Source organism: Prunus dulcis, chromosome 1, assembly GCF_902201215.1.
Source record: "Prunus dulcis chromosome 1, ALMONDv2, whole genome shotgun sequence".
Lineage (NCBI taxonomy): Eukaryota > Viridiplantae > Streptophyta > Magnoliopsida > Rosales > Rosaceae > Prunus > Prunus dulcis.
The window spans coordinates 3,022,606-3,048,196 of NC_047650.1; the positions used below are offsets into that span (position 1 = coordinate 3,022,606).

General features: G+C 38.5%; 5 protein-coding genes across 6 annotated transcripts; 1 reads left to right on the plus strand and 4 right to left on the minus strand.

Moving 5' to 3' along the window:
• Positions 1-29: 29 nt before the first annotated feature.
• Positions 30-2,347, minus strand: LOC117615397 (polyubiquitin-like). The gene is made up of 2 exons (XM_034344473.1): positions 2,250-2,347; positions 30-1,151 (listed from the first exon to the last, which is right to left on the minus strand). Exons 1-2 carry the CDS (start codon positions 2,328-2,330, stop codon positions 240-242), a joined length of 993 nt encoding a protein of 330 aa, XP_034200364.1. The 5' UTR covers positions 2,331-2,347; the 3' UTR covers positions 30-239.
• A 6,365-nt stretch (positions 2,348-8,712) lies between these two features.
• LOC117615569 (polyubiquitin-like) lies at positions 8,713-9,714 on the minus strand. Its single transcript, XM_034344669.1, has 3 exons — positions 9,697-9,714; positions 8,838-9,602; positions 8,713-8,790 (listed from the first exon to the last, which is right to left on the minus strand). Exons 1-3 carry the CDS (start codon positions 9,712-9,714, stop codon positions 8,713-8,715), a joined length of 861 nt encoding a protein of 286 aa, XP_034200560.1.
• Positions 9,715-10,688: 974 nt separating this feature from the next.
• On the minus strand, positions 10,689-14,961 carry LOC117624811 (kinesin-like protein KIN-10A). 2 transcript variants are annotated; one of them, XM_034356393.1, is made up of 7 exons: positions 14,142-14,961; positions 13,352-13,507; positions 13,154-13,261; positions 12,945-13,055; positions 11,546-12,844; positions 11,324-11,458; positions 10,689-11,141 (listed from the first exon to the last, which is right to left on the minus strand). In XM_034356393.1, the coding sequence occupies exons 1-7, from the start codon at positions 14,781-14,783 to the stop codon at positions 10,857-10,859; spliced, it is 2,736 nt and encodes a 911-aa protein (XP_034212284.1). In that variant the 5' UTR covers positions 14,784-14,961; the 3' UTR covers positions 10,689-10,856. The 2 variants fall into 2 exon arrangements, with proteins under 2 accessions (XP_034212284.1, XP_034212203.1); XM_034356312.1 differs by having other exon boundaries at positions 11,324-11,497; positions 11,585-12,844; positions 14,142-14,896.
• Positions 14,962-17,406: 2,445 nt separating this feature from the next.
• LOC117624942 (plastid-lipid-associated protein 6, chloroplastic) lies at positions 17,407-20,135 on the minus strand. Its single transcript, XM_034356515.1, has 4 exons — positions 19,662-20,135; positions 18,622-18,858; positions 17,953-18,079; positions 17,407-17,858 (listed from the first exon to the last, which is right to left on the minus strand). Exons 1-4 carry the CDS (start codon positions 19,935-19,937, stop codon positions 17,644-17,646), a joined length of 855 nt encoding a protein of 284 aa, XP_034212406.1. The 5' UTR covers positions 19,938-20,135; the 3' UTR covers positions 17,407-17,643.
• Positions 20,136-20,817: 682 nt separating this feature from the next.
• LOC117625029 (KIN14B-interacting protein At4g14310) lies at positions 20,818-24,768 on the plus strand. The gene is made up of 3 exons (XM_034356629.1): positions 20,818-22,736; positions 23,071-23,684; positions 24,046-24,768. Exons 1-3 carry the CDS (start codon positions 20,916-20,918, stop codon positions 24,572-24,574), a joined length of 2,964 nt encoding a protein of 987 aa, XP_034212520.1. The 5' UTR covers positions 20,818-20,915; the 3' UTR covers positions 24,575-24,768.
• Positions 24,769-25,591: the final 823 nt, after the last annotated feature.

The following is a 25,591-nucleotide window of genomic DNA, read 5'->3' on the forward strand; positions in this document are numbered from 1 at the left end:
AAAAAGAAGGAAAATGCAATCCAAGCAGGTTTGTTTTTCTTAAGCCAATATCCACATGTAGCAACTTGTTCTGTTCAGGCCAACACTGCACATACCCACAGTGAGCTCTGCACAGTTGTACCCTATTCTAAGCACATTGCATTTCAAATTAATCTTTTCTAGATAACCTCACCTGCGCCAAAATATAGTTGCTGCTGCTAATCTGCAAAAGATAGCTAACCACGCTAACCTACAACCCTCTAGACAACGTTTGTTGACAGAACCAAACTAAGGGTGGAGTCCTTCTGTATGTTGTAGCTTCCTAGATCCCGACCATTAATAAGAAATTTCCCACCAAACAAAAGCCTACAATAATAGTAAGGCTTCATAGACAATTCAAGCTTGCGGAAAACCTTGACCTTCACATCTTCAACAACATCAGACTGCTTCACATAAATAGTTAGGGTTCTGCCATCAAAAACTTTAACAAATATCTGAAACAAAGGAGGTGACATCTCCAATACATATTTATCTTTGATGTCATAAAAAGCCAATGTCTTGAGATCCTCAAGCTGATTTCCGGAATAGATCAGATTCTGATCACTGACTGAGATACCTAAAGTGTTCCCAACTATGTTTTTGACATCATTGACAGTGAACAAGGCTCTAACCTTGAGTTTAACAGTCTCACCTGATGGTGTTTTCACAGATATTGAAAGGACATCTTTAGGAGCAGAAATCATTTGCAGGGTTGACATGTTATTGATACCTAATGAGGTCAGAGTGCTGTCCTCTTCAAGTAATTCTCCACCATATAAAAGAGTAAACTGATCCGTTGGAATCATCTTCTTGGCCTGAATCATGGCCTTGATGTTTCGGATGGTGTCATGAGCTTTTGCTTCAATCTCAATGGTGCGCTGACTTGATGGTAGTTTGACAAATAATTTGATCCCGACAGTATTCTGGAGAACAAGATGAACAGTGGAGTCCCTCTGAACTCCACAGTCAACTAGACTTTGGCAGTCCACGAGCATATCACCACCCAAGAAGAGCTCCTGATGATGTTCTGGAAATCCATACTTCTCACATAACAGTGCTTTAAGATCTTTTATCGTCTCAGATCTATTGACCGTTAAGGCCACAGTTCTCATAATCTTCAAAAAAATATTAATCTGATACAAAGAAAAAGATAAATGTACTTCATCAAAACAATACTATAACAAAGACCAAACCGAAAACGTTAATTTGCAATATTTTTACAACCAGAACAATTGTTCCCATTATCCATATCAGGTTGGGCCATCAAAAATGTACTAGTAAAGAAAAAGGAAAAGCAGCAAATGTCACCCCACGCAGCAATGAATGAGCTTACAAAAGATTCTAACACCAACTGTGGCCCGTGTTCCAGGGAGGAGACTCTAGGACATCGACATCCATGATAAGGCCTAAGGTCTAATACAAAATTACAATTCTTCCTTGAGAGTCTAACTCTAATCTCTGATTAATAAAAACTCTATATATATTATTTTTCAAGAACCGTAGGAGGGCATAACAGAAATATATAGATCATACAGTCTACAATTCACATTAAGGAGTACTTAGCACACAGAATATGTTAATGACTAGGCCAGTGGTAACATTATACACGTTCCAACAGCAAATCGAACGCAGGGGGGCCTAATGCCACAAAAGAGAAACCAGATTTGAGGAGATAATCAAGCTTTCTAGCCTAATAGAAACTCTACCGGAGATTTAGAAGCTATAAAAAAAAACGCCAACAGACAACCACAGCACACAGTTACTACCAATGCAAAATTTCTTAGAGTGAACATTTGGAGTCTCCAACCCTAGACTAAATTCAAAAGGAAAAGTTGGTTTAAAAATAGAATACTCATGAAGTTGCTATTTTGCAGATCAAATGATAAGGTTGTGGTTGAAGTTCAGAATTTCTGGAAATACATAATGTTAGTGAAAAGTTCAAAGTTCAAAGTTTTTTCATAGGAAACAAAATATTATTCATAGATTGTAACTTCTTTTTGTAGGAAACAAAAATATTAGTGAAAGATTCTATCTTGAATCTCTAAAGTATAAAGAATGTGTTATGACAACATTTTCTACTTTGCTATCTGTTTTTCTCTATTTTATGGTAAAACCAATCTCAACGAAACCAGATACTCAGTGATCAGTATCAAATCATTAATATACACAAAATGAAGAGAAAACAAAATAGTATATAAAGAAAAGATGAAAGGTTGAAAATCGTTAACGACCTCTTCTTCTTGGCTTGAACTGGACTGGTGGTGCTGAGTAGAAGAAAGTACTGTTGCAATCCGACTACTGCTGGCTGCCATGACTGTCAAACCCAACTGTCTCTGTTTTTTTTTTTTTTTAACGAAGGTGGTAGAGAACGAGAGAAATTTGACAGACCTCTCTGTATTGTTTGGACTCTGGAGTGATGCTCCTTAATGGGTCATTTATTTATAAATATATTTTTTTTAAAGGGAAACGAAAAGTCTAAGGACAATTAAGGTCATTTTTTTGCGGGGCCCCCTACTACAGTCTTTACTCGCTGGGTAGACCCTTCCCGTTGCTTGCGGTTATTCCATTGATTTTTTTTCCAACTCCAGCAGTAAGAGATCCTAAAAGGTGTCCCTCAAATAATGAGCGATCCCTCAATAGAAGGGGACTATATATATATATATATATATATATATATATGTTATTAAAGTGATTGTGCATACCAAGTTTTATATTCTATATTATTATATTATATATTTATTTAATTTATACGAATATTAAGCTACACTACTTATATTATACATATTTAGTTAACTTCTCGCCAATATGTAAACATTCTTATATTGTCTTATAAGTTACAAGTATACATTTTTGTTGGTTTTTTCTTTCGTAATGGTGCGGGTCGGGGAACCCCTTCCCCAATGAAGACGGGGTTGAAGAATTCTCGATATGAATATTGTGGTTATGAAGGCGGGGATGGGGATGAGAATGGCATACCCACCCCGATTTGACCCATTGCCAGTGCCACTCCAAGGGACTAGACAATGCAATTGTACAAACTATTATTATATTATGAACTTTTATCTTTTACATTTATTATTATATTTTATAAAAAGTATAAATGAGTGTATATGATATTTTATCATAAAAAGCAAGTGGCACCCAATATACCTATTCATTTTGAAGTAGTCCACGTTGTCTTGATGGGGAGAGTATGTATATTTTACCTACCTATTTATCTATTACCTTGGAGCATGAAAATGCTGATATGTCTAGGCAAATAAAGTTTGCCTACTCTTTTACCTCATCCCTTGAAGATGCTCATACATGTTTCATTCCATTTGAATTGCATATGCATGTGTTTGCATAGTTAATTTCCAATTGCTTTGTATTTACCCGTATTTTCTCTAAAAAAAGACCGGACCCGCATTGCTCTTCTTCTTTCTTTTTCTACTGTCACTTTCCCCTCTTCCTTTTTTTCTTCTCTTCTTCTTCCTCTTCCTCTCTCTCCTATCTTTAATCAAACGGTGCTTTTACTATCATAGCATCTGCCCCTTCATCTTTTCAGTTCTACCAAAGGCAACGAGATCAATGATTGAAAAGTTTTACTTCCAAGCCGTTGGTCACTTGTTATGGACTCAAAAGATTCTCAACCTTCCTTGACAAGTTTAGATAAAAGACAAATAAAAATAAAAATAAAAAAAAAACCTTCCTTGACAAGCAAGCCCTCTTTCACTACATGCGGTTAAGTATAGCCTATAGGAATGGAACTGAACCGTCCTTGTAAAGAAAGGCTTCAAATAATTAAAGAAAAAGGACCAAAACAATTCACTTTAGGAAGATAACACACTACATTGCACGTGAGAATCACGTGAAAGCTTTAACCCAACATGAGCCTTTGGAAAGCACAATCTAGGAATCGATTGTACTGCACTATCAATTGGATGTTTACTCCAAAAAGGAACACGATTTCAAGCAAAGATCATAAATTTGAGACACAGTCTTCATAAATTTAAAATGCAGTTGGTTTTAATACAATTTTCATTTACAAAAAGAAATATGAAAGAAAAAGAAATTAGAGGGGCACAAACATTTTGAGCCACAATCAAAAGGAACATATTTATATACCAAAGTTGCACAATTTAAGTTTGATCCTACTTTTTGGCTTCAACATTGCACATACCTACAGTGAGCTCTGCACAGCTGTACCCTATTCTAAGTACATTACATTTGAAATTAATCTAACCTAGATAATCTCACATTTGACTCATCATTTCTCTAACCTTACTTGTGCCAAAATATTGTTGCTGCTGCTAATCTGCAAAAGATAGATAACCACGCTAGCCTACGACCCTCTAGAAAATGTTTGTTGACATAACGAAACTGCTAAAATATGAAAACTATGAGAGAATATTTGTTTGTGGGAATTTTCTTTGTATTCTTCTCCTTGTAGGAGGTCATATTTATAATACAACGAAACCTGAATGGGCAAGTAAATAATAAATTCCTCAATCTATTTACAGTAGGAAATCATGAATTAAAGTAAAACAATTACAATTATAATAGGAATTCTTGGTGTGTAAAGAAAGTAAGTCAATATCCACAAGTCACGCCAACACTCCTCCTCACGTTGGTGCATAGACGTCGCCGATGCCCAACTGATCCATTGAATTGTGGAATGTTTTACTGGAAATTGCCTTTGTCAAAATATCTGCCAATTGATCCTCGGATTTCACAAAAGGAAACTGAAACACTTTAGCCTCAAGCTTCTGTTTGATGAAGTGTCGATCCACCTCAACATGTTTAGTACGATCATGCTTAACCAAATTATGTGCAATGGCTATAGCAGCCTTGTTGTCATAAAAGAGATTCATTGTGGATGTAGGTTTATACCCAAGTTCAGTAAGCAACTTTCTTAACCAAAGAAGTTCACAAATCCCTTTAGTCATGCCTCTGAACTCGGCTTCTGCACTGGATAAAGCTACTACATTCTGTTTCTTGCTCCTCCATGTCACCAAATTACCTCCCACAAATGTGAAGTAACCCGATGTGGATTTTCTATCTGTTACATTACCTGCCCAATCTGCATCTGAATAACCATCAATATTTAGATGACCATGCTTTGAGAACATAAGTCCTTTTCTAGGTGCAGACTTCAAATATCTAAGTATCCGAAGAACTGCATTCATGTGGTCTTCACTTGGAGAGTGCATAAATTGACTGACAACGCTCACCGCATAAGCAATGTCTGGTCGAGTATGTGACAAATAGATCAATCTTCCCACTAACCTTTGGTATCTTTCTTTGTTAGTTGGAACTTGATCCGGATATTCTCCAAGATGATGATTCTGAACAATAGGAGTGTCCGCAGGTTTACAATCTAGCATTCCTGTGTTGTCAACAAGTCCAAGACATATTTCCTTTGAGAAAGAAATATGCCTTGCTGCGATCGAGCCACCTCAATTCCCAAGAAATACTTGAGTCCACCTAGATCCTTCATCTCAAACTCAGTAGCCAAATAGTCTTGTAGCTGTGATATTTCTTGTTTATCATTCCCAGTAATAATCATATCATCAACATAGATTATTAATGCTGTTACCTTCCCTTTTCGATGTTTCAAGAACAAAGTATGATCTGAGTTGCACTGTTTGAAACCATTGTTCTTCATTGCCATGGTGAACCGTCCAAACCATGCACGTGGTGATTGTTTCAATCCATACAATGCTTTTTGTAACCTGCAAACTGTTCCAGTCTGAGTAGTATTATATCCAGGAGGAATGTCCATGTACACCTCCTCCGTGAGTTCGCCATGTAGAAAAGCATTCTTTACATCAAACTGGTGTAGTGGCCAATCCAAATTAGCTGCAAGGGACAATAAGACTCTGACGGTGTTTAACTTTGCAACTGGAGCAAAGGTTTCTTCATAGTCTATACCATAGGTCTGTGTGTACCCTTTTGCCACAAGTCTTGCCTTGTATCGCTCGATAGATCCATCTGCATTGTGTTTTATAGTAAACACCATCTACATCCGATAGTCTTTTTTCCTCGTGGTATAGTCTCCAATGTCCAAGTTTGATTTTTCTCAAGAGCTTTCATCTCCTCTTTTATAGCTTGGACCCACTTAGGATCTTTCAATGCTTCAGAGACCTTGGTTGGAATATGGATAGCAGACAACTGATGCACAAAAGCCTTGAGTGGTTCAGACAGCTTCTCAGTGGATACATGATTTGCAATTGGATACTTGGATGTCTTGCCAATATCAGGTGAATAACGGTTTGGTGGCTTCCCACGATTTTCCTGAAAGGTAATTGATATCCAATAGTTTTATCATCTAAATGCACAAGTCTAGTAGGAGTAGTTACCTCAAGGATATTCTCAGGAGATTGGTCTGTTGGTACTGTTGAGTTAGAGGGGGGTCTTCATCTTGTTGTTCTGTATTGTCTGTAGGTGTGAGACTCGGATCAGAAATATCTTCGCATGGATCAGGTGGGTTAGGCAATTGATCGCTATGAATGGGCGATTGGTCGCTTTTCGACAGAGAGTAATCTCGTGCTCCAGACTCGGAATGATCAATCATTTCTGTACATAGGAGAATTTCTTTATTTTCCAAGTTGCTCCAATTCTGCTCTTCACTTCGTATCTCCCCCTGAAGTGTAGAATTGGATGATGGGTCATGGAAGAACAGCTCAGATTCCAGAAAGGTCACATCCAAAGTGACATAGGTTCGTTGGGTAGGAGGGTGATAACAGCGGTAGCCTTTCTGATGAGTGGCATAACCCACAAAAACACAACGAAGCGCACATGGATCAAGTTTGCTACATTGATTTTTGTGGAGATGAACGAAAGCCACACATCCAAAGATTCGGGGTGTGAGTACCAAAACAGAAGGCAGAGGTCTGTGTTGCGCAAGCACCTGTAAGGGAGTTTTAAAGGTCAATACACCAGAAGGCATGCGGTTGATCAGGTGAACTGCGGTGACAATAGCATCATCCCAGTGATGGCGAGGAACATGAGCACCAATCAGAAGTGCTCGGGCGGTTTCAAGAAGATGTCGATTCTTTCGTTCAGCAACACCATTTTGTTGTGGTGTCTGAGGACAAGTCGTCTCATGGATAATTCCATGTTGTTGGAAGTAAGTCTGAAAGTCATGATTGACAAATTCTCCACCATTGTCTGAGCGAAGAATCTGGATTTGAGCATTAAACTGAGTTTTCATCTGTTTGTGGAAGGACTGAAAACATGAAAACACTTCGTTTTTATTCTTCAGCAAATAAAGCCATGTCATCCGTGTACAATCATCGATGAATGTGACAAACCATCGAACACCAGAAGGAGTAGTGATAGGAGAAGGTCCCCAGACATCAGAGTGAATTAACGTAAATGGAGTAGTACACTTGTTCGTACTCAACGGATAGGGCACAGTGAGAATAAATTTGGTATAAGATGCTTCATATAACTAAAAGACGGATGTCCCAATCGACGGTGCCACAACCAGATTTGCTTTTGTTTGCTATCAAAGGGATGCGTCACACTGTTAGCCATGCCGGGACTGAAGTCATCTACATAATATAGCCCCCCTCTCTTAATACCACGACCAAGAATCTCCTTAGTGTGAATATTCTGAAGCAAACAAAAACTCGGGTAAATAAGTACACAATAATTCAATTTTCAGAAAACTGACTAACTAACAACAATTTATTAGATAAAGATGGAACAATTAAAGTATTAGACAATGAGAGAGAGGAGGAGAGTGCAACAGTGCCAGATCCTGTCACAGGATAAGTAACTCCATTGGCATTTGCAATACAAGTTCGTCGAGGTTGTGTAGTATTCAGAAAATCATCAGGATGAAATGTTATATAATCAGTTGTACCGGAATCAATTATCTAGCTCATGGAATCAATCTTATCGGAAGTATGGAATCCATAACCAATACCATTACTGGTCGTATTGCGTTGTCCTCGATCTTTAAGAGTAGCCCACCAATCGAGGTAGCCATGCAATTTAAAAAAAGTCTCACAAGTGTGTCTCGGATCACCATAGTATGTGCAATCTGGTCCATGTGTCGGGGTCGTTAGTCGAGAAGTCATAATCTGTGCAGCAGAAGATGCATAGGATACAGGTCTAGTAGGAATTCGGATCGGGATCTGAGCCTGAGTCGGGGTCGGAGTCGGAGTCGAAGTCAGGATTGGGGTCTGAATCAGAGACAAATTCAGGGTCGGGGTCGGGGTCGTCGTCGGAGTCGGGGTCGGGGTCGTCAAAATAGGATCCTGATTCTGGATCGGGTTCGGGGCCAAAGTCTGCATCTGTAGGAGCTGAGCCATCTGGTCACTCAACTCGGCTATCGTTGGTTGAGAATAAGAGAAGGAGTCGGTGGTGCTACCTCTATGAGGGTTGAAAAAAATCATCAACTCCCATAGCGGCGACGGGGGTTTGAAACTAGAGTCAGCAATTCTAAGATCGCAGCTCTGATACTATGCTAAAATATGAAAACTATGAGAGAATATTTGTTTGTAGGAATTTTCTGTATATTCTTCTCCTTATATGAGGTTATAATTATAATACAATGAAACCTGAATGGGCAAGTAAATAATAAATTCATAAATCTATTTACAGTAGGAAATCAAGAATTAAAGTAAATCAATTACAATTATAATAGGAATTCTTGGTGTGTAAGTAAAGTAAGTCAATATCCACAAATCACGCCAACAGAAACTAAGGGTGGCGTCCTTCTGTATGTTGTAGCTTGCTAGATCCCGCCCATGACGAAGATGTTTCCCACCAAACAAAAGCCTACAACAATAGTAAGGCTTCATAGACCCTTTAAGCTTGCGAAAAACCTTGACCTTCACATCTTCGACAACATCAGACTGCTTCACATCGATAGTTAGGGTTCTCCTCCCATTAAAAACTTTAACAAATATCTGAAACAAACGAGGTGACATCTCCGATACATATTCATCTTTGATGTCATAAAAAGCCAATGTCTTGAGATCTTCAAGCTGTTTTCCGGCATAGATCAGACTCTGATAACTGACTGAGACACCTATAGTGTTCCCAACTATATTTTTGACATCATTGACAGTGAACAAGGCTCTAACCTTGAGTTTCACAGTCTCTCTTGATGGTGCTTTCACAGATATTGAAAGGGTATCTTGAGGAGCATAAATCATTTGCAGGGTTGACTCGCTCTTGATACCTAATGAGGCCAGTGTGCTGTCCTCTTCAAGCAATTCTCCACCATAGACAAGAGTGAACTGATCCGATGGAATCATCTCCTTGGCCTGAATCATGGCCTTGATGTTTCGGATGGTATCATGAGCTTTTGCTTCAATCTCAATGGTGCCCTGACTTGATGGTGATTTGACAAATAATTTGATTCCGACAGTATTCTGGAGAACAAGATGAACAGTTGATTCCCTCTGAACTCCACAGTCAACAACTAGACTTTGGTAGTCCATGAGCATATCACCACCCAAGAAGAGCTCCTGATGATTTTCAGCAAATCCATACTTCCCACATAACAGTGCTTTAAGATCTTTTATCGTCTCAGAGCTTTTGACTGTTAAGGCCACAGTTCTCATAATCTTCAAGAAAACATTAATCTGCAACAAATAAAAAGATACATGTACTTAACCCAAACAATACTATAACAAAGGCTGAACCGAAAACCTGCTTAATTTACAATAATTTTACGACCAGAATAATTGTTCCCATATCTGGTTGACTAGAAAAGAAAAAGGAAAAGCAATCTATGCTTCACACCAAGCATCAAGAATCAATGAATGAGCTTATAAAAGATTCTAACACCAACTGTGAACATGTTCCAGGGAGGAAACTCTAGGATATGGACATTCATGATAAGGCCTAACGTCTAATACAAAATTATAATTCTTCCTTGAGAGTCTAACTCTAATATCCTATAAATAAAATGTCTATTTATATTATTTTTCAAGGACAGTAGGAGAGCAAAAAATAAATACACAGATCATGCAGTCTGCAATCCACATTAAGGGGTACTTGGCACATGAAATATGATCCATAGGTAAAAGAAATGACCAGGCCATTGGTAACATTAATTAGACACATTCCAACAGCAAATATAATGCAGGGGAGGCTAATGCCACAAAAGCGAAACCAAATGAGATAAGCCCTCCTTTTCTTTGAGGAGATAATCAAGCTTTCTAGCCTAATAGAAATTCTACCGGAGATTTAAAAGCTAAGAAACAACTCCAACAGGCAACACAGCATACTGTTACACACCATGCTAAATTTCTTAGAGTGAACAGTTTGGAGTCTCCAACCCAGACTAAATTTCAAAGGAAAACTATTACATTTTTCTTTGTTACCATTTCATAAAGTTGCTATTTTGGAGATCAAATGATAAGGCTATGGTTGAAGTTCAGAATTCCTGGAGATACGTAATATTAATGAAAGGTTCCAAATTTTTCACAGGAAACTAAAATATTAGTGAAGGATTATCTTGAATTTCTAGAATTTAAACATTTGTAAATTGCAGCTGAATTTTGTTAGGATTTTTATTTGCCCAGTTCTCACTCATAAATTAACGGTTTCAAAGTATTGGGTTAGCACTGTAATACGTGATCTTTTCAGTTCACCAACTTTCATAAGATGTACAGTACATAACCATACTGGCACATATACGAAAAGAAATTAGAGGGGCACAAACATGAGGCACAATCAAAAGAAACTTCAATACACAAGTTTGATCCTACTTTTGGGTGTTAAACAACCAAAATAGGGTTTAAAGTTGCACTGTCTGAGTATGACACAGGAGTTTTCATTACATAAGTTGCAGTGTCTAAGTGCACTTCTTACAACCAACACAATCAGAACCACTAATGTCTCCTGACAGTAATATAAGGAGTAGAACCTAAGTTTGGTGCTACTTTGGGTGTCATACAATCACCCTGGACAGAGAAGCAGGAACTTGGGGTGAGTGGTAGTCTATTTTCCAGTGATTTTAATGGGAGAGGACTTAAAGGGAGCTGACTTGGGCTTTGCATTCCCTTCAGTGGTCTCAAGCTAGCAAGGTAGCCATTTGATATATTGTTGCATAGAGGAAGCTTAGTGGCCTGAATTGTTGCTTCCTTCTCCTTTGGTACTGAAGCTCCAGTGGGGTCCTGCATATATACACAAGAGAAGTTTGAATCAAGTGTTTCTTAATCACAGAGATGCACTATATTTCTTGATTTATAAGAACTTTTTTGTCAATAAAAACAATCATGTTAGCATGATTGTCTTAGTAAAGTTTTCCATTTTTTAAGACGAGATCAACAAGCTAGAGAATTTAGAAATGACATACCCCAAGCATGAGAAAAGTGAATGCTTGATTGTCTGCACCAAGATAAATTTCAATCAACTTTCGCAGGTCAGCAAGGCTTGCATCTTTTACAACCTTAAGTGTTGTAATGAACTTCCCTGGATTCTCTTTTGAAGCCTCCCATTTCACATACACTTCAGTATCTGCATCAGTGACCACATCTGAAGGGGTTGTAATGAACTTCCCTGGATTCTCTTTTGAAGCCTCCCATTTCACATACACTTCAGTATCTGCATCAGTGACCACATCTGAAGGGTTGTAGTTCTCCTTGGAAGCCAATGCCATCTCATCACATACTCGACTTTTGTTTATCTGTTCTGTCAGTTTCTGCTCATTTTCTGATTTAACTGATGCAACACTAGGTGCTGGACTTGTCACATGTTGAGAGAGCTCTCTGTAGTTTCCACAGAGTGTAAATATGTTGCGGATCCTGACAAGCCTATCATCTGGTCCCCCCTTGCAATCATCTTCCCCTGGATTTCTGCTTGGCCGATTCACAGTTGGTGTATGTTGATAATCCTTAGGTAAAGATGTCAGGGATCCCATATTACAATTACTCTGGAGGCTAGACCCATCAACCATGCACACTCTCTTTTCCTCTATAACTTCTTTCTCCACTTCTTCAGCTTCCACATTTTCCTTAAGTCCTTCCTCTTCTTCCATTTCTTCTTCCTCAAAAACAGTGCTAAGGCATACCCTATCAGCATATTTTGGTTCAAAAGAATCAATGTTTACTGCATTTACAATACTGCTGTCAGATTGATAAGCAACCCCACCTACATATTTCACCTCACGAGCAAAAGGTTCTTGATCATCCATGTCCAAATCCATTGACTTTACCATTCCTCCTGCATCATCACTGGCATAGATCCCTAACAACCTTTTGGCAAACTGGGTTCCATCATGGTCCTTTGTCCCACTCTCCTTACCATTTCCATCACCTGAGCGGCATAGCTCAAGCTCAATTTCCTCCAACCGCCGCCTCAGCATTTCAACTTCCTGCTGCTGCTGCAATATCCTTTCTTCCATTCTCCTCCTCTCCAATTCAACAAACTCATTTGCCATACGCTGGCATTCCTCCAACTTCTTTTCCAACTCAAGTTTCAGAGTCTGGGCCACTTCAGTCACCTTCAAGTTGATTTCTTCCTCCTTTTTCCCAGATCCTGTCCCTTCCATAAGCTCAAGTTTAGCTCTCAGTGCAGCAACCTCTTCTTCTTTCTTCTGTAACTCCCTGTGTGCTTCATTTCGCTCTTTCTCTTTGAGCTTATTTTCCCTTTGCAGTTTAAGGATGAATTCATCCATGGCAGCAATCCTTGATCCTAAAATAACAGCAGATGAATCTTCAGTCCCAATTTTATCCTTGATTGGCGTATGAGGGCCACGGACAATACATTTTGCTTTTGCACCATATTCAAGGGTGGAGATTGTCTTGTGTATTTCCTTTGGGTCTGGGCTTGCACACAGTACCATTAAAATTTTTGTTTTATCATCTTCGAAAGAATCCTGCACAAAATGAACATGAGAACTGTCATTCACATACAAGGTTAGAGGGCAGGGCACCATATAATCCTTAGTAACTGACATTAGTGTGAATAAAAGTTACCTGTAGAAGCATGGTCAGTTTGCTGTCTCTGAAAGGCACATGAGAATCACCATTGGCAATGGATTCAACCACTCTTTTGAGAGCAATGTTTCCTTGGTTGATCTTTGCAGTCTGTGAATTCAATATAACCATAATTTAACATTTGTTACAATGACAATGAAAGTGCTGCATACAGTATCAGCATAAATTACGCATCACCAAGACATTACCTGCATTTTTGCCTCAAATCCAATTTGGCCAGCTTGCTCAATATTTTCAGAGCCAGCCATGTCCACAAGCATCAAGCGTCCTCCTACGGTTGGGACATCAAGGATTATCTGTGCAGAAATAGAAAGCAAGTTATATCCAACTAGTGCCAAGACTTGGGGAAGAATTATCATATATTTGAAAGTCCAAGGGAATCCTACCATGCAATGGCTCCGAGAACTTCTTTCATTGCAAAGAGTACTCTTAACAATCCTTCTCTTCTCTACTTTCTGAATCTCTTTGGAAATTTTCCCAGCCTCATTTCCAGAAATGTAGGTTGCATTCTTTGCCTTCTTTCCCATCACTTCAAGCCTAACCTGCAGGTACAAGTATTAGTGCAGAAAAGAGCAGCAAAAAGAATATTCCCCTTTATGATTTATGAGATTAAGCCACATCCCTCATACAATATAACCTTTATCATCATCATCACAAGAGATGCTCCCTCAAAAACGAGTTCTCTCTAATTTAAACCAACACAACCAACTCAACCAAATTTACACGGGCCAACACAACCAAATCTACAAATTCAAGCTTGCACAGAAAACCCATTTCCATATCCAAACGTACAGTTCTAAACACAAAAAACATTTGACAGAAAACTCATGAATAATTAAGAATTCAGTCAAAGAAAAGAGACCCAGTTAATGTAATCATCTTAGAATTGGAGCCATTCCCTCTAATTTTAGCCTACACAACCATATCCAAAGTGCTGTACTCTCAAAAAAATGAAAACAGTCAGAAATTTTACTTCTCTCTAATTTGAGCCAACACAATCAACTTAACCAAAATCAACAGTGAGCCACACACAACCAAATCTAAAAATCGAAACTTGCACAGAAAACCCACTCGGGCTTACAGTTCTAAACACAAAGAACAATTTAAAAAAAAAAAACTCATAAATCATCAAGAATTCAATAAATAGAAAGAAAGAGACCCAGTTAATGTTATCACCTTAGAATTGGAGCCGTTGCCCTTTGACCATCCAAAGCCGAATCCTCCGCCACCATTGCTTGACAACAAATCATAAATCTCCTCATTATATATCTCCAAAACAGTGACCTGCACAAAGGCCCCAGCCATAGAACCCGCACAATCATCTTCTCCACCATCGCCAAGAATGTCTTTCAGCGACCTGTACACAATCCCAGGTTGCTTGCAACACCCAAACATGGTGTGACTCTTGCCTGAACCAGTAGGACCGTACATCATTATTGTACATTTTTCACCCAATTTCACACTGTCAATCCTGGACTGAACAAACTTGCTGTAAAACGACCCCAAATCGTCTTCTTCCGATAAAGAAACCCCGTCGAGAGCGAAATCTCGGTACCCAAAATCAGCACGGACACGAATACTCTGCTTTTGAGGATTGATCTGAAGAACCGATGTTGGTTGTGGTTCTTTTCGATCTGGGTAATCTCGGATTCGGGCTAGGACTTCAACTGGGTGCTCTGCGGGTGGTTCTTTTGCGGCAGAGTTAGGGTTTGGAGATGGGTGTGCTTTCAAGAACTGGAGACGCTGCTTGGATTGTGGGGTCTTCATCAGAGATGTGTGGCTGTGATTGGATTTGGAAGAAGAAGGCGTTGGAGCCATTACTACGATTAAAGATTCAAGATCAGTTGCAGACAGATCTTGAAGATGGGGGCGATGAGAGAGAGAGAGAGAGAGAGAGAGAGAGAGAGAGAGAAATGGAAGAGTCTTGGAAAGGAAACGAAGACAAAAGGAATGAAATTTCAAAATGAGGGCTCTCAGAATTCTATTCAAACTTTGAAACAAAAATCTAGCCGTTATGATTTGTAACGTCTAGTTTTCTTATTTTGTTTCTTCTTCTTTTTTTTTCATATTTTTTTCTTTTTGTCCTTTCAAAAATTGACTTGTTAAAGGAAGGTCAAAGCCATTTCACATTGGGCAAACCCGTACCTTTAAGAAAGTAGATTTCATAACGTGAGTTCTTTTTGGGAACATTTTCTTCGTCATTGTTTTCTTCTTCTTCATTTTTGCCCCAAAGAGATACAAGTTTCCCAGCTACAATATTATAAGTGACAGCATAATATGAAATTTCTAAGGTTTAACTTTGACCACAACATGTTATCTTTGGAGGTGCCCTTCGTGAAAATCCCATATCGAAAATTCACATTCTTATAAAGGTATTTATAAACAAAGCACTATCATGGTTTTGTAAGTGTGGTTAATATTGGAGAGTAGGCCTAACGGACTAGGCTATAGGCCAAGCTTTGGATTCGGCTTTCATTAATAATAATTATACTAAGACACGCAAACGAAAATTATATTTTTTACTTTTCCATGTTTGCCTTTATTATACCGAGTTTTTAAGACGTATACGTACATGTATAATACGAGTATCAGATGGGGAAAATGCTAAATTCTTTATAGGGGTAATAACTCTTGAAAAGTAAAAAAAAAAAACAAAATTAAAAGTGGACAATAGCTACACCATGGTAATGGCCTAAACGTAATGGATAATACTCTAGACTAGTTTTATAAATACCATAATATGAATTTCTCTATTTTATTTACTTTAATTATTACTTATGTTTTAATTATTGTTTACTTAGTGAATAATTAGTTTTTAAGAATTTTATTGACCTAAAGATAATACGTTTATATTTATTTTCTTAGTTTACAATTCACAGGGTATAGCCGGGCGGCTATACTCTATAATATTCTATTTTGGGGTAGAGCCGTGCGGCTATACAGAGAATATTCTATTTAAGGAGTATAGCCGGGCGGCTATACTATTTAAATTCAGGAACAGTAAATTGAATGTTTTAAAGGTATAGCCGTGCGGCTGTACTGTTTTAATTATTTATTTTTATTTTTATATTTGTAAAATTTTAAAATATAAAATTATATTCTTCACTTTTGTATTTTGGCCAACTCCTTTTAATTTAATACATGTAATTAAGTAATACCTTAGCCTTTTTTTAGTTACTTTAATTAGTAATTATAATTTAATTATTATTTCTTTAGTTAATATTTAAAGCTGATGTTTTGGTAATACCTTAGCGTTTTTTTAATTACTTTAATTACTTTTTTTTTTATACCTGATGTTTTGGTAAAGCTGTTCTCTTTCTCTAGGAAGTATTAAATTTCGGATTTAGGGTTCCATTTGTTAGTGTTTTTTTTTTTCTGCTGGGAACAATAATATTATTGTCAGTTCTAGAATTCCAGTATGCATCTAAAATCATCATCCTGCTGCTGCTGCTTCAATAGTTGGGTTATTTTTCTTGTTGCTTTTCCACTCTGATAAAAGCTTCAATGTATTCTCCATTGATGGCCGATCAGATAGCCTACTCCTAGTGCAAAGTGTAACAACCTCAAGTACCAGTTTTATCTCCTCTCACATGGAAGTTCGTAACAACTTCATTCTCATTGTAAATTTCTCTCAGAACAACTTCCCTTGACTTGCTATGTATGCTTGCTCCTGAATTCGTCAACCTGCCATTGCTTAAAATTTCCCGCATGATCTCCCCAAAGCTGTATACATCCTTGTATAGCTCCTCTTTTGTGGCGCTATTGGTATCACATGTTCAAACATTTACATACAAAGTTTTCAACAACCGCTTTTGGGTCCAAACAAAAGAAGAAAATGAGTAATGACAGAATTGATAGAGGCTAAAGCAAAAGAAATCGAGGTGTTCAGATAATTCTTTTTTTTTTTTTTTGGCTGGGAACAGTAATATTATTGTCACTTTTGGAATTCCAGTATTGGATAGCTTAAATTTTTCTTCATGTTATATTAATTGACACACAGGTCTCGCACACTTTTGGTATTGATGCAGTTTTTTTTTTTTTTTTGGTGGCAACCAGAACAAAATACTTCTACTCCAAGTCATGGTGTCAGGACAAAAAGTGTTTTGGACACAACTAAACAATTCACAACATAGCATTAGAGCTTGCAGAAGAACGTACTTCCTCCTCTAAGAGTAGCTTGTGGGGTTTAAATAGAAAATTTGTTTTATTTCCTATTTTTTCAGCTTGGGGTGTATTTAAGGGTAGTTTGGGAAGATAGTGGGATTTTCTTAGAAATTGTGAAAATTTAAATTAAAAATTGGAGTGAACCTAGAACATGGAGTGTTGGGTTTAAATAGAAAATCGCAAAAAAATTATACTAACGTTTTCGTGCAAGAATAATATCAGTATTCAATACCAACGAGAATGAGGGGGTATAAATTCCTTTCTGTACACGAAAATCTAACTTTTCAACAAAGTTTTTTTATAAGCTTTTTATAACAAAGTTACAACCCTATCAATGACAAATTTACAAGTATATAGCAGTAGTTCCTTGTCGAACACTGTTTCATGGAACTCCATCCACCTGTTCATGCATACAACAATCTAAAGTAATAATATAAGATCAAAAGACACCAAAAATGCGTGAGGCGAAACAATTGGTGATACAGTGGAAGTTGAAAGAGAAAATACCAAGAGACTATGAAACCACAAAAACCCTCAGCTCGTCTCGATCTCCTCTGGTGATGCGGATGTCAGCATCAAGGTAAGTAACGTCAAACTCACCACTTCCTGGATTAGATGGAGGTCTTAGTCCGTCTGGTAACTTAGGTAACTCCAATAGAGGAAGTTGCGATAAGTTTCCTGTTGTCTTCACGGTAGTTTTCTCAAATACGATCTTAACCCTTGCATATCCTGTAATCATTATGACAGGAAACTTTATTAGAAAGATTATTCATTGGTTTACCATGTAAACTAAAATACACCAAGAGACAGAGTTCATAAGTACCTATGAGTTCAAATTTGTGGGCTAACGTGGCAGTTGCTTCAACGGGCGGCAGGGGCCATGGAGCACCTAGTTCGAGCTCCACTATGTTATCAAAGTCTTTGCTGAAGATATCAATTCGTTGAAATACCTATTCACACACCATATGTTACATTTGGAGGAAAATGATAAGTGAGTATTCAACAAGGTCAGATTGTTTTCTAAGTTGAACCAACATCATAAAACTGTTCCCTAAGACTAAGTTAAGGAGTTTTTTAGATACTTCTCTACTTTTGTTCTTTTTGGTACATGATAGTTCTCTGTTTTCGTTTTCATCAATTGTAAGTTTGGAGTTTGTTCCGATATTTTTCTGCTATGGTGGTTGTGCTTTTGGCCGCTTGTTATTTATTATTATTATTTTTCCTTCTGATGCGAGTCATTGTGTCTTGTAGTCACTTTGCAGTATGCTTTTGTTGAATATTCGGCATGGAACCCATCTTTGTGGTGGATTTTATACCCAAACTGAGTGTCATGTATCCAAGGTTTGGTATCTTGAGACCTTAGGCTCAGGTAAATTCACTAGAAATTCATAAATAACATTTCAAAAGGTGTTTTTTATTTAACAAATATGCAAATGGGTGAAACTATATCACTAATGTCCACGAACATAACAGAAGAGTTTTTCTAGCATACCTGGCCTAGAGTAATTGGGAGTAGCCTTCCAGTGGGAGGTCCAGGACGGCTCCCACCTAGAGTACGAGAAGAAAATGCACTACTATGTATCAGTTTCCATCTCCCTTGCAGTTTATCAAGATCAGTTGAGAGATCCACTGGACCTCCAGCAGCTTCAATCTCCTTGGCAGCAGCATCTGCCTTTCGTAGATCATCTTCAGAAGCTGCAAGACCTCTATTTAGCCCAGAAACAGCACTCTGCACCGGAATAATCCACACATTAAAAAAAAAAACCATTATGACTACAAAGCAGGATAAATAGTTAAATACATATAAAAAATGCCCATAACTACCGTAAGCCCACACATTCACATTATAAGGGGCAACAATCAAAGCTCTGTCCACAAGTTTAAAAATGGAGTTTTGATAAAATAAAAAAAAGGGAGCTGTAAATTGAGGGGCGTGGTTTGATTAAGCTCCACGGATAGAAAATATTGATGAACCTGCATATCAAGAATGAAGAACCTTCTTTTGTAATGAGTTATAAGAGTGCAAATAACTGAAACATGCATCAGAAAGAAACGGAAAACTTCTATTTTTGTGTCCTAAAGCGTATGATAAAGGGTTATCAAGTCTCTGGGTGAAAGCATGGCATCTTTTGAAGCATAAAATAGTCTTTTTCAAGAGCTCTTATTGAATCTTATAACACTAGTAGCAGCCTCGTTCCAGCATATTTAACTCGCAAAACAGTTTAATTGGTGTCCTCCAATCATAAAATCAATCCAGTCCAAAATGATCTTATATTAACACCCACAGGGAATGAACTCAGGGTTTTTGAATCAGAATCACAAAAGGCCTGCCAAAGTATTTCAACCAAATTGACGTAGTTTATATCAACATAGCTACACACACAAGGATAAAGCATACAATAAAGCAATCAACAGAGAGGTACCCAGTAAGCCCAAAAGCAAAATCAAGCACCTTTAAAAACGCATATCAAAACACGAGCAAAATAAGCTAAATTCACCAAAAATGGGCATCTTGCAATTTGAACAACGTACCAATAACTTGAGCTTCAAAGACGCTACGAGCTCAGGGTTGGGTTTGCCCTTACTTCCAGAAGACGAAGGAGGAGCTGGGTCAAGAACAGATACCTCCTCCAAAGCCGCTCTCAGAGCAAAGCTTTTGCTGTACTTGCTGTTTCTCGAATCAAAACGAAGACGTTTTGGGTAGGGAGGGTTGCTCGGAATAAGATATTTTGTAGAAGAAGAGGAAGGTGAAGAATGAGAGACAACGAGCAGAGAGTGAGGAAGACAGCTCAGAGAAGCCATGGCCATGGCTAAGTCTTGGTTTTGATTTTGAGTCTTTTCAGTATTCACGGTGTTTATTGGTTCGGAGTTTTTATTTGTCAGGATGTGGTTGGATTGGTGGTTAGTGAGAATGCGCGCGTTTGTATCATCTTCAAAGTAAATTATTCAACGCAATTGCAGTGGATGGATGAAACTCGAAGGTTCCATGAAATTTGGGCCTACAATTTGGCAACGGTCCAAATTCTTCTTTGTAAATTGTAATGAATCCAATTGATTTTATAAAATTAAACAAAAAAACAATCTTTTAAGTACCACCAAACACTAATTTGATCAGTGCACCCAGCACTCCAAAAATGAAAAATGCAGAGTTTTGACTTTGTCCATCGATGTACCAATGATTAGACAATTTAAAAGAAAAAACATAACCATAACTTCCGGGAACTAGCAGTGGCCGGTAAGGTCTCTAACCTCCCTTTTTTTGGATGGCTAATTTTCTTAAACGTTTAGATAAAATAAATAAAAAGTTTGCCATAATTGGCGAGACTGCTGCACCCCCATTTGAGATGGAGGTGTTGCCTCATTCTCGCTGGCCATTGCTTACCTTCTTTTGTTCTTAAACTTTATAATTATTGTTTCTTGAATTCTTAGTGCATTCAAGGGTAAATTTGAAAGTTTTGCAAATTCTTTAGGTGCTGGGTGCAGATGGCTGGGTGTCGGTCCACACCTCTATTTTGTTCTCTGCACATTGAGGCCCATTTACTATATAACTTTCAAGGCCCAACGCTTCCAAACAAAGGCCACCGACCTTCCCGAAAATTTCAAAATTTCAAAACTAAAATTCATTTCCCGCCCAAACTCGAATCGAAATGAGTAAACTTGAAACTCAAATTAGATCAAAAGACTTCCATTCATTCATCTTCCAGTCTCTCTTAAAAAACTCATCTCCTCTACCTTAACATTTCCTATTAATCTATTAATAATCAATTAATTTACTGACAAATTTCCATGTCGGCCTCATCGGCTCGCCGGCTCAAAGACCGTGGCGGCGCTGGAGGTACCATCGGAGCCAAAGCCGGTTCCACTCTGAAGCAATCCAAGCCCCTCACGCCGATACCCATCTCCGACAAGAGGTCCTCCAGCGCCGGAAAAGAGAACCCTTTACCTGGGTCCACTTTCCGATCATCGGCCCAGAAGCCCACGATCCGGCCCGTCCCACGTGTCAACAAGGCGTCTGTGACGGCGGCGACCAGTGGTGGCGGCGGCGACGCGCGTGCTCGGTGGTCCATGTCTTCTGTGCCCAGAGGTAGGAGTTCTAGCCCTTCTGAGTTTATAAGGGTATTTTCTCATTCTAGTAAAGAACGGAGGGCTTCGGTGGACCGGACCGATAGGGGTTCCGGTTCGACTTTGAGTTCTGTCGGAGAAAACGATAGGGCGGTGTCAAGTGCAGGGAAGGGTTTGAGTAGGGTTAGGGGATCAGCGAGTGGGAAACAGAGAACAGGGTTTAGGGATTTGGATGTGAAGGTGAGTGAAGTGGGCGCCAATGGGATTAGGGTTTTGAGGGATATCAAAGAAAGTGGTAAAATTGGGTTGAGTTCGGATAAAAAGAATGGACCTTGCGGAGAAAAAGAACTGAAAGGGGTTGCAAGTGAGAAGAATTCAGATGGGGTTAGGCTTAGGGTTCTGGGAAGTGGCGATGGAGAAGCTAACTTGAGCTCTGTTCTGAAAAACCCAGATGGGGTTGATGGTAATAGGACTTTACAGAGTTGCGATAGTAATAGAAGTAGCTTGAGTGTTGATACAAAGGATCAAAATTTTGTCAGGGTTGATGATAAAGCTGTGAAGAGTGGAAATGGTGTTGCTTTGGGACTGAAGGAGTCTCGTGAAAAATCTGTGAGTAGTGCAAAGGTTTTGGAGGGTTTAAAAGGGAAGGCTTTGACTGAAGAAGGTAGTAATGGCAGTCGTTCTGGTATCAAATATCCGAGTAAGCTTCATGAGAAGCTTGCTTTCTTGGAAGGGAAGGTTAAGCGGATTGCCTCCGATATTAAGAAGACAAAGGAGATTTTGGATATGAATAATCCAGATACGTCAAAGGTGATACTCTCTGATATTCAGGAAAAGATTTCGGGGATTGAGAAGGCCATGGGACATGTTCCGAATGATTTAGGTGGTAAGATGGGGTTGCTGAAAAGTGATGAGCATATCGAACAGGATTCCAAAGTGGTTGAAAAGGGTCATATTGAGCAGGAGATTAATGCTAAGAGTTTGGTGAAAGGGTTGAATAGTGAGGACTTGGAAGCGAGACTCTTTCCTCATCATAAGTTGCTTCGAAACCGCACAGCATTGAAAGAATCATCAGAAAGCTCTCAAAGTCATGGATCCCAAGTTGTTGAATCCAGTTGTGAATCAAAGGTTGATGAGAAGTCTTTGAGCCTTATAGATGACAATCCAATTGCAGTAGAGTTCTTGGCTTCCTTGGATCAAACTAAAGTTACAACGAGGGATGGTCAGGAAGTTCTGGATTGTTGTGAAGTTCAAGAAGTGGAGGGTATAACCACTGCAGGAGTTGAAAAATCTTCGAAACTGGTCACTGGAAAGCAAAATGCGGAGCTCATTCTCACAACGGATGAGACACTTGATGAGTTTGATGATCAGGAGAATACACAGAAAATGATTATTGATGAGGAAACTGAGGACACTTGCATTTACCAGCTGAATGAAATAGGCCATAAAACATCAACTGGAGGGTGGTTTGTGTCTGAGGGAGAATCAGTTCTTCTTGCTCATGATGATAGCTCATGCACCTTCTATGATATCGTAAATAGTGAGGTATTTAACTTTTCCCCTTTATTGTTGGAGCTTCATTGTGCCTTGATCAGTATTCAAATTCCTTCCTTTACTTGCTATTTTCCCTTTACTGATTGAGAAATAAAAGGAATCTCAGATCCTGTGCATATTCAGTTTGAATTTGAATTGTTTATCTGATATTACTTTCATTCCAAATTTCTTTTTATTTTCTTTCAATTATCCCATATCAAATATTGACATGGAATAGCAAGATACAACACATGGATATATACTGCAGTATGAAAAGATGGACATAAAATCGTAACCACTGCATATGAAATTTGCTTTATTGACTGATGGTTCATTGTCTCTTCAGGAAAAAGTGGTGTACAAGCCTCCTGTAGGAGTTTCACCTAATATGTGGAGAGACTGTTGGATAATCCGTGCTCCTAGTGCTGATGGTTGTTCAGGAAGGTATGTTGTGGCAGCATCTGCAGGAAATACGATGGATTCAGGATTTTGCTCATGGGATTTCTATGCCAAAGATGTGCGTGCTTTCCATATTGAGGATGGTTTAGCCCCGTCAAGAACAGTGCTCGGCCCCTTGCCCAACAACATCTCATATGGAAGAAATGCTTTGTCTAATCTTCTGGATCCTGAAACTCAACAATGGTGGTATAGACCTTGCGGACCTCTTATTGTCTCAACTGCCAGCTGTCAGAGAGTTGTGAGAATTTATGACATACGTGATGGCGAGCAAGTTATGAAATGGGATGTAGCGAAGCCTGTGATAACAATGGACAATTCAAGTCCCTTGCAGTGGAGAAACAGAGGAAAAGTAGTTGTAGCTGAAGCTGAATCAATTTCCCTATGGGATGTTAGCTCTCTCAACCCTCAAGCTTTACTATCTGTTTCTTCTTCTGGTCGGAGAATCTCCGCACTTCATGTGAATAACACGGATGCTGAACTAGGTGGTGGTGTTCGACACAGGTGGATGTCAAACCTTCTTTTGGCTTTTACTTTTTTCCGTTTTCTACATTTTCTGGTTCCTGCAAATTTTTACTTGTTTTGCTAGCATTGCTTGATGAATTTACTCTCAACATTGATTTTCTAATGGATTTGGCCTCCATCATCTGCTTGAATATGTCACTGCTTCACTAGTTTTCTATGTGTGATAAACCCTTTTTCATCTGGACGTCATTTTCTTCTCTTGCTTATAGTTGATACTGTATGAGGTGGGAAATTAGTGTTAGAATGAGAATATACAAGCGATGTAGAAATCTGCTTTTCCATCTTTGAAACATTTGCAAAGAACCTCTATTAACATTTACAGTGGTTATTTGGATTGCAGAGTAAGTTCCTTGGAAGCAGAAGGAAATGATGGAGTGTTCTGTACCCAAGATTCTATTAACATTCTAGACTTTCGCCATCCGTCTGGCGTTGGTCTTAAGATACCAAAACTTGGTGTAAATGTGCAGTCAGTTTCCTCTCGCGGAGATTCTATCTTCCTTGGCTGCAGTAGTGCAAGGTCAGGATGGAAAAAACAGTCCTCTTCACAGGTACAACAGTTCTCTGTGCGAAAACAAAGGCTTATCAGCACTTATTCCTTGCCAGAATCAAATGCTCACAGCCATTGCACAGCGATTACGCAAGTTTGGGGGAACTCAAACCTTGTCATGGGTGTTTGTGGATTAGGGCTGTTTGTATTTGATGCCTTGAAGGATGATGGAGTGCCTTTGTTGACCAATGATGATGGGACTCAAAACGCCAGAGAAGTTATTGGTCCAGATGACTTGTATGCACCTTCTTTTGATTACTTGGATTCTCGGGCCCTTCTTATATCAAGAGATCGCCCAGCACTGTGGAGGCACTTATCATAGGTTTGCACATGCGTTTAAATTCTTATCATACATTTATGATTATCTAGGAAAGAGGATATACAAATGTGCTTCCGTAATGCGTTTTGTGTGCTAAGATGCTGCTGTAATGTGTATTGTTATGTATAATGTATTGGCTTATCTATTTAGATGTAAACTTCTCCTTTCTGTGTCACATGCATCTTTTTTTTTGGTAAGACCTTTTTGGTAGGGGTGGGCACTCAAACCGGCAAACCGGAAATCCGAGCCGAACCACACCGAACCAAACCGGAAAAAAACCGAGTTGACCAAAAAGTCAAAAACCGGTCAAAAATTGAACCGGACCGATTTGGACCGGATTCGGATCCGGTTCCATGTCTTCAAAAACCGAATCGGGCCGAACCGAACTGGTGAAACTAAAAATATATATAATTTCAATATATATTTATATTTAATGCTATATTTTTAATTTCACTAAAAAAAACTTAATATTTATCCAAGTTCAATGTCAAAATATCTCTCTTTTCTCACTTTAATATTTATTTATTATATGAAATTGAATAATTTGTTAATTTTCAAGTAAAAAAATAATATTTCAGTTGAGAATTGTATTACAAAACAATTTAAAAAAAATAATTTTTATAATCCGGTTCAAAACCGAACCGGAACCGGAACCGGACCGAAACCGGTTCAAACCGAACCGGACAGTTTTTGAATTTTTTTAATTAAAACCGAACCGAACCAAACTGCATGAATAGTATCGGATCGGTTCTAATTTGAGGCAAAAACCGGTCCAAACCGAACCGTGCCCACCCCTACTTTTTGGTATTTTTTTCCTTTCAAGTTGACCTCTCATATTAGGAGTTTTATAGGCTTAGTTTGGAGCTTTTTTATGACAACAACAATTGAACATTTTATTTGACTGGTCAGCCCAAGGCAGGCTCCTCACCAAACCCAGAGGATGAAGAGGAATATATTTGATGTGGCTAATTGTCCTCTTTGTAATTCATTTTTGGCCAGGCTTCTTTTTAGCTATATCTT